The following is a 9,494-nucleotide window of genomic DNA, read 5'->3' as shown; positions in this document are numbered from 1 at the left end:
CCGCTATATAAGAGTCATACTATTCTAGGCTGGCCGCAAGGAAGTCCAGGTAGAATAGTGGATATTCGAGGTCAGTGTTAGTTACGTGATTTGACCAAACCTTTCCGGATCATCGTTCTGCCCATTCAAATTTGTTTCGTCACGTCATATGGAAATTCAAAGTTCTAAATATACACCTCGTCATAAATATCGCACCACACATTTTAAAGTAGAAAATAAAATGTTCGGTTTTTTAAACTACAAGTACATATTTCATATACAGTAAACTACGGTTATAACGAACTCAAAGGGACTACTAATTTTAGTTCGTTATAACCGTAGTTCGTTATAAGCATATATACAGCATAACTACAGCAAATAGTCGGGACCAAAAGTAAGTTCGTTATATCCGTCAGTTCGTTATAGGCGTGTTCGTTTTAACCGTAGTCTACTGTACTACACCATCTGGGAACATGATATCACAAACACACCCTGTTCCGAGCTGCACGTCTATGCATGCGTTGAGCATGCCTGTACCGGGAGTCGGTTTGCTAAAAATGCAGTATGCACATAGCCTCTTTTGGCGTATGTCATGTTGGCAGACACAGCTAAAATTTGGTTTTAGGCATAAATTAAGCTTTATTTTGACAAGCGTCCAGTGCCTCTGAACCAAAGATGGCAAATTATTGGTATGCACCAGACTGGTATGTCATGACGTGCCATTGGAGCACAACTGAACATTAATCACACTGTCATCAGCAGGCTAATACGTAAACATACTGCTTCAGGTGAAGTGAAGGATGCACCGAGGTCTGGACGACCCAGGAAAAACAATGACAGGGAAGATCTTCCTTTCGTACGCCAAGCCAGACGAAGGCCAAAGTCTACTTGTACACAGCAGCGACATGGGTGGCATCCATACAACAGAGTGTCCATCAGGCCCATCAGACGACGCCTAAATTCTGCAGGATTGAGAGCAAGACGACCAATCAGACGTCCACTCCTCACAAATCAGCACCGCAATGCCCGTTTAGCCTGGTGCCAAGCACGTGCTCGCTGGAACCTGAGGACATGGAGAAGGATCCACTGGTCCGATGAAAGCAGATTTTTGCTGCATCATACAGACGGGAGGGCACGAGTTTGGAGGCAGCGAGGCACAGCATATGATCAGAGGAACATTCAAGCTGATGTTCCATTTGGGGGTGAATCCGTCATGGTGTGGGGGTGTTGTTCCTATGATTGTAAACTTGACCTCATCACAGTTCCCGGAACACTGAATGGACAGAGGTACCAGAACTTGATCCTGGACGGTGCTGCTGTGCCTCATTTCGATAACCATGCTCTCGCCACACGTCCAGTCTTCATGGACGATAATGCCAGACCACATCGTGCTCGAGCTGTTGTTCAGCATCTCCAACAACGCCTTTGAGACACTACCCTGGCCTGCCAGAAGTCCAGACATTAATCCTATTGAGCATTTGTGGGACATTTTGGGACGTAGGGTGAGAGCAATGGATCCTCCAGTTCAGAACCTTCAGGAATTGACCCATGCATTGCATGATGAGTGGCAGCAGATCCCCCAACAGAGATTCAGACGTCTGGTGACCAGCATGAGACGGCGTGTAGAACATGTTATCCAAGTGCGAGGCGGTTACACCAGATGCTGAGTTAGCCAGTCATTGTGGACCTAACTAGTGTGTTCGACATTAATGAAATGTGAACTGTGTTGTGTCTGTTGTAACGACTCCGGCAGCCATACTTATTTCACGGTGATTTTAGTGAACTTTAGTTTGCTACAATTAAACCTTCAATTAGTGCTCAAATCGGTCTTGTGTTGTCAATTTTCTGACTGAACGCTCACATGAGGCCATATAAACAGTTTAAGCACCATTTTTATGAGGTTGAAGATCCAGTTTTACTTTGTGAACAAAAGTGGGTGGTGCGATATTTATCACGAGGTGTATAGTTGAAGTCATAGCATCAAAATTATTCGATTGTCGTGTTCCCCTCTTTCTTAACTTGATACATACACCATGTACGTCTGTGTATCACACCAAACCTCAGAGCCTGACATCCGATCCCAATATTACGATCGGGCATTCTAATCCGGGTCCCCACGGGTAAGGTGATGTTCGATTTATTTTCTTTACGCACATACGCTGCCGAAACAAACATCAAGAAACAATTTACTGGTATGTTTTTATTCGATTTCAAAAATGGCAATATCCGGACCGGACTGACAGCTGTGATGGCAATATCCGTCGTGGACTAACGTAACACAATACAACATGGTAAACAAATACTGGGGGCAGGAATTTAAGTGCGTTCGACACAAGATCTTTCCTGAGAATCATAATGACACGAACGTGAAGCATGGGGAGACAGAGTCTAACAACGTTCTGTATGTTGTTGAACGCCGCACTCAGCAATATTCCAGCTATATGACGCCGGTCTGTAAATAATCGAGTCTCGACCAGACAATCCAATGATTGACATCATGGGCATCGATCCACGCAACTGGGAAACGATGACATGCATCAACCAAGTCAGCGAGCCTGACCACCCGATCCAGTCAGTCGCCTCTTACGACAAGCATAGTCGCGTTTAACAACGTACGATTGCGGGTGGCAATATCTGCTTTCAGTGACAAATTCCAAAGACTGAGTTTAACACTGTTTGAAGGGACAAACATCATAGCATCCACCCCTCCCGTCAAAGTATTCATGGGACGGGACAGATGACCAGATCACTAACAGTACATACATTGACATTCGTATTACAGTAAACAGTACATTTATTAATGTTTCATCAGGTGAAAAACATGAGCACTATTTTATATAATGGTATAACATTGGGCCGGCCCCAATACATACACATTCTGGGAGGCGGGTACCAAATGTGCGGTAATATAAATACAAAACACGACATAGGATCATCTAACATCAACTTAAACAATATACATGACTGTATTTACAACACAGGATGCACGGATATGCTTGCAGAAATACCAGATCACACTTCCTCGATTGGTTCATTCTGGGTTGAGATAATTCAGATATGAGAAGATAGATATTCCCCGCCTACCTGGTCCTGAGTCAGCCGACCAGATATGATCATTATTGGGGTGTCGCAGGACTGAAAGAAAAGTGTTCTACTCAGTAGTCAAAAGTTCCACACATGGACAGTGCAGACTCTGGAAGTCAACATGAATACACTGTTTGTGTAACGCTAAGGCTTCTAACGCTCAATCCCCTCATAGAAAATAACGAAATAACATATTTACGGAATTCTGTTTATAACTTCAAATATTAAAACACCTGGGCATTGAATACCCCCAAAACAACAAATACATGTTTCTCGACATTCTGAGTACAAAACATATCCGAAATGTTTCGATGAACTTTCCTGCCCTTACTCAAATTCTATGTTTATGGTGTGTGAGTGAGTGAGTATAGTATGACGCCGCTTTAAACAGTATTCCAGTTATATCACGGCGTGTCAGCTTAATTTGGGAGGAAAGCCCGAAGTGATGCAGGTCTCAGACGTTTTCCACTTCGGTGAAATCCACAAACTCGTACTGGTATGGTGCTGACACACCAAGAAAAATCATCGGTGCGAACCGTGATTCGAACCTTCGACCTCAGGTTTCTGACGTGCCCAAGGGACGCAACTCTCCACAACGAATTGCGGATCCTAAGACGACTGGCCGCCCGTGCCCCTATCTACCTTTGTAAGATTACTCAAGATGTCAACATCCATAAAACTGTCGCAAAGAAAACAAGTGTCTCTAACATAGGTGAACACACACAACAAATACCAACAATGGACAGAAGACGGCTATTCTGATAATATCAAACGGGCGGTAACAGTGATTTCGGGACTGAATACAATCACTCAGGTGTACACTCACAATGGGTGGGAAATATCAAATATCCATACAGATCTCTCAGCACATGCAGGACAACAAACTTGCCTTTTAGAAATAAGTTATATCCAGCAGAAAATATATTGTTTTATTTTTAAAGACCAATCCCCACTCTTTACACATTTACGCTTGGTCAAAAGCCAACAGGCACAATGGATAAATATGGTTCGAACATGAATCAGTCTCAAGTAAGTCATGTGTAGCCCATTTGAGGTTTATGTGTTCTTGTTTAGGTGACAGCCATCTTGGCCAGTTACACTGGAGACAAAACTGCCCTGGCGACTTGCGAACGCGGAGTCGACCGACATTCGGGACGTTGACGCAACTAGTTTAGTCAACCAGTCTTGATCTGGGATCTGAAAAATAGCAAAACTGTTTATCAAGGTTGTTGTTTAACGTCACACTCAGCAATATTCCAGCTATATGACTGCGGCATGAAAACAATCCGTGTTTGGACGAGACTTTCAAGAGACTGATATCAAATGTAATGTCTCACCTTGTAGTGATACGATGACACGCAATCAAGGAGAGGTGAAATGGGGTTTAACGTCGCGTCCAAGATTATTGCACTTATATAGCGACGTACATGCACGTGTGTGTGTTTGTGTGTGTGGCTGCTTGTACTAGTCCGGACTGATGCCGATTTATAGTGCTAGCTCACTGAGATACCATGCCGCAGTTTAACATGAATATCCCACTCAGACACAGTATACTGACTCCGAGCCGACCAGTCCTTGTTTTAGCCCCTTAATGCCGAGCGCCAGACAGGGTAACAACAAGTACCATCTTTTAACGTCTTTTGGTATGACGCGGCCGGGGATCGAACCCCGGACCTTCCGCTCTCCGGGCGGACGCTCTAGCACAAGACCACGGAGGCGGTGACACGCAATCAAATAAATGACCGAGTCTGGCCACCACAGCAGACTTTCCAGGTACATTTTATATGAATATGGTGTCGTGTTTGTTTTTTAAAATAAGTCGGAATGACAGACAAATTAAAACGTCAATATTTTGACGTTATACATTAACACAATGAGAAATACTGTGGCGTATGTCTCCACACCTTACAAATTGAGCGAAATTCGTAAATGCTGTTATTACAAAATCCATGTCCTCACGCATGCGCATAGTATCACAGATTTTGATATTTTCTTAAAGATGAACATGTTCTCGTTATGTGGTTTAAATATTCAGAAACATAAAGGACAATAAATGATATGTTGATGCAAAACTGGGACCGCACAGTGATTCCCTGTATGCCTTTAATTCAATTGTGAAGTAACCCCCTTGTTTCTTTTAAGTGATTGGTTTAACGCCCCTTTGAACAATATTCCAGTTATATCACGCGTGTCAGCTTTATATGTGTGTGTGTGTGTGTGTGTGTGTGTGTGTGTGTGTGTGTGTGTGTGTGTGTGTGACCCGAATTGATGCGGGTCTCTGACGTTTACAACTTTGGTGACATCTACGAGGATATTGGTGCTGACAGGTAACCAGGGCGAAATTGGATTAACACCCACGATCACATATTTCTGCACAGCGAATTGTAGCGCCTTGGACGAGATGTGCCCAGTATTTCTTTTAAACAGTTACGAATAAAAACAGATCTTAAATATATCTAGCTCACAAAAATCTTTAATACACAGAACACAAACCAGCATCGCCCTTGGTTATATTTTGGATACCAGCCTCAAGTACCTCAACTGAGCTACACATGCAGTACCTTTTTTCACTAAATTCGAGTCGGTGAGTGAGTTGGGTTTAACGCCGCTTTAACATTATTCAAGTAATATCACGGCGTGTCAGCTTAATGTGGGAGAAAGTCCGAAGTGATTCAGGTCTCAGAGGTTTACCACTTCGGTGAAACCCACGAGCACGGGTATGGTGCTGACAAACCTAGAAACATAATCGGGGCGAACCGGGATTCGAACCCACAATCATAGGATTCTGGCGTGCCCAAGGGACGCAACTCTGCACAGCGAATAGCGGCGCCTTAGACGACTGGGCCACCCGTACCCCCCGCCTTATCCGAAACGATCTCAGGTTTCTGGCGGAAAACTATAATCATTATCGCATATATTCAGACAGGGATCATTTATCAAGAAATATAATATGGAGGCGTATCAAGTTTGTTCTCGTGATTCTCCAGAGTGATTGAGTATGATTTAACGCCGCTTTTAGCAATACTCTTGCAATACCACGGCAGAGCTCTGGACTAAGGTTCATTACTACTTACATCATCAAAATCTTGGAATCCAGGGTTGCCAAAAGCTATCTCCGTGACTAATTCTTCAGACTCTTCATCTTTTGATTTCCTGAATGTTGGGTTGCGGAACTTGATGATGCTCACCAAGTCGATGCCTTTCCTGACGAAGTCAAACATCACAGGAATATCATGAAGGAAACTTATATTTAACACGTCAACGCCAGAGAATAACCAGTCTCGATTATCAGCCGAAACAGATTCCAGTTGGCGAAAAAGGCAAAATAGCGGCGAAATTTACTACATGAATTTGTTTGTTTGTTGTTTAACGCCGCACTCAGCAATATTCCAGCTATATGACGGCAGTCTGTAAATAATTGAGTCTGGACCAGACAATCCAGTGATTGATATGATCATCGATCCACGCAATTGGGATTTATGACATGCATCAACCATGTCAGCGACCCTGACCACCCGATGTCGTTAGTCGCCTCTGACAAGCATAGTCACCTCTTACGGCAAGCATGGGGTGCTAAAGACCTATCCTACCCTGGATCGTCACTGGTCATATGAATTGGTATTAGTATATGAATGGGTCACTAAAAATTAGTGATGACAGTGTTCGCGAAACGATAAGTATGTCCTGTCCACAGGTAAGAAGTGCGAATACTAGTACTTGATACAGCAAATAGTTCAATTATTATTTAAATATTAACAGACATATTCCATGGTCATGTTTTAACATTAAGCCAATACCATGTCAACCAGTAATGTTCCAACAACCCTTTCAGATTCCTGCCATTACCTTTTGGAGCGGAGGAAATAGATAGCCCCAGCAGCACACGCCGTGAAGAGAAGAATGGCCAAGACCACGCCTGCAACCCACGCCTTGCTCGTTTCCTCAACCTTCTCCTTCATCTTCTCCAGTGCAGTGATGGAGACTTCACAGCGGAAACCAGCGTAGCCCGGCGGGCAGCTAACACGAGAGAACAGAGGCAGTGATGGGAGACGTTTGGGATGAGTGAGTGAGTGAGTGAGTATGGTTTTACGCCGCCTTTAGCAATATGCCAGCAATATCTTGGCGGGGGACACCAGAAATGGGCTTCACACATTGTACCCATGTCAGAAATCGAACCTGGGTTTTCGGCGTGACGAGCGAACGCTTTAACCACCAGGCTACCCGACCGGCCTACCTTTGGGATGATGAAGCACAGAACAGAGGCAGTGAGGGGAGACGTTTGGGATGATGAAGCACAGAACAGAGGCAGTGAGGGGAGACGTTTGGGATGATGAAGAACAGAACAGAACAGAGGCAGTGAGGGGAGACGTTTGGGATGATGAAGCACTAAACAGAGGCAGTGAGGGGAGACGTTTGGGATGATGAAGCACAGAACACAGGCAGTGAGGGGAGACGTTTGGGATGATGAAGCACAAAACAGAGGCAGTGAGCGGAGACGTTTGGGATGATGAAGCACAGAACAGAGGCAGTGAGCGGAGACGTTTGGGATGACGAAGCACAGAACAGAGGCAGTGAGGGGAGACGTTTGGGATGATGAAGCACAGAACAGAGGCAGTGAGGGGAGACGTTTGGGATGACGAAGCACAGAACAGAGGCAGTGAGGGGAGACGTTTGGGATGATGAAGAACAGAACAGAACAGAGGCAGTGAGGGGAGACGTTTGGGATGATGAAGAACAGAACAGAGGCAGTGAGCGGAGACGTTTGGGATGACGAAGCACAGAACAGAGGCAGTGAGGGGAGACGTTTGGGATGACGAAGCACAGAACAGAGGCAGTGAGGGGAGACGTTTGGGATGATGAAGAACAGAACAGAACAGAGGCAGTGAGGGGAGACGTTTGGGATGATGAAGAACAGAACAGAGGCAGTGAGCGGAGACGTTTGGGATGACGAAGCACAGAACAGAGGCAGTGAGGGGAGACGTTTGGGATGATGAAGAACAGAACAGAACAGAGGCAGTGAGGGGAGACGTTTGGGATGATGAAGAACAGAACAGAACAGAGGCAGTGAGGGGAGACGTTTGGGATGATGAAGCACAGAACAGAGGCAGTGAGGGGAGACGTTTGGGATGATGAAGAACAGAACAGAACAGAGGCAGTGAGGGGAGACGTTTGGGATGACGAAGCACAGAACAGAGGCAGTGAGGGGAGACGTTTGGGATGATGAAGAACAGAACAGAGGCAGTGAGGGGAGACGTTTGGGATGATGAAGCACTAAACAGAGGCAGTGAGGGGAGACGTTTGGGATGATGAAGCACAGAACAGAGGCAGTGAGGGGAGACGTTTGGGATGATGAAGAACAGAACAGAACAGAGGCAGTGAGGGGAGACGTTTGGGATGATGAAGAACAGAACAGAACAGAGGCAGTGAGGGGAGACGTTTGGGATGATGAAGCACAGAACAGAGGCAGTGAGGGGAGACGTTTGGGATGATGAAGCACAGAACAGAGGCAGTGAGGGGAGACGTTTGGGATGACGAAGCACAGAACAGAGGCAGTGAGGGGAGACGTTTTGGATGATGAAGAACAGAACAGAGGCAGTGAGGGGAGACGTTTGGGATGATGAAGCACTAAACAGAGGCAGTGAGGGGAGACGTTTGGGATGATGAAGCACAGAACAGAGGCAGTGAGGGGAGACGTTTGGGATGATGAAGCACAGAACAGAGGCAGTGAGGGGAGACGTTTGGGATGATGACGCACAGAACAGAGGCAGTGAGGGGAGACGTTTGGGATGATGAAGCACAGAACAGAGGCAGTGAGGGGAGACGTTTGGGATGATGAAGAACAGAACAGAACAGAGGCAGTGAGGGGAGACGTTTGGGATGACGAAGCACAGAACAGAGGCAGTGAGGGGAGACGTTTGGGATGATGAAGAACAGAACAGAACACAGGCAGTGAGGGGAGACGTTTGGGATGATGAAGCACAGAACAGAGGCAGTGAGGGGAGACGTTTGGGATGATGAAACACAGAACAGAGGCAGTGAGGGGAGACGTTTGGGATGATGAAGAACAGAACAGAACAGAGGCAGTGAGGGGAGACGTTTGGGATGACGAAGCACAGAACAGAGGCAGTGAGGGGAGACGTTTGGGATGATGAAGCACAGAACAGAGGCAGTGAGGGGAGACGTTTGGGATGATGAAGAACAGAACAGAACAGAGGCAGTGAGGGGAGACGTTTGGGATGACGAAGCACAGAACACAGGCAGTGAGGGGAGACGTTTGGGATGATGAAGCACAGAACAGAGGCAGTGAGGGGAGACGTTTGGGATGATGAAGAACAGAACAGAACAGAGGCAGTGAGGGGAGACGTTTGGGATGATGAAGCACAGAACAGAGGCAGTGAGGGGAGACGTTTGGGATGATGAAGCACTAAACA

At 45.9% G+C, this 9,494-nt stretch overlaps 1 protein-coding gene across 2 annotated transcripts in view; it reads right to left on the bottom strand.

Moving 5' to 3' along the window:
* Positions 1–3,532: 3,532 nt before the first annotated feature.
* The window catches only part of LOC124149341 (low-density lipoprotein receptor-related protein 2-like), a 59,710-nt gene continuing 53,748 nt past the window's right edge, over positions 3,533–9,494 (bottom strand). For both annotated transcript variants that reach the window (XM_046520869.2, XM_046520870.2), the window contains 3 exons: positions 6,910–7,080; positions 6,138–6,267; positions 3,533–4,260 (listed from right to left, as the gene is read on the bottom strand). In XM_046520869.2, the coding sequence (XP_046376825.2) occupies positions 4,120–4,260; positions 6,138–6,267; positions 6,910–7,080 (442 nt within the window). In that variant the 3' untranslated portion in view covers positions 3,533–4,119. The remainder of the gene's footprint in view (positions 4,261–6,137; positions 6,268–6,909; positions 7,081–9,494) is intronic.

Source organism: Haliotis rufescens, unplaced genomic scaffold (assembly GCF_023055435.1).
Source record: "Haliotis rufescens isolate VD_foot unplaced genomic scaffold, xgHalRufe1.0.p SCAF_11, whole genome shotgun sequence".
Taxonomy (NCBI): Eukaryota; Metazoa; Mollusca; class Gastropoda; order Lepetellida; family Haliotidae; genus Haliotis; species Haliotis rufescens.
Note: the sequence above shows the minus strand (reverse complement) of the source record. Positions and strands in the feature narration are given on the sequence as shown.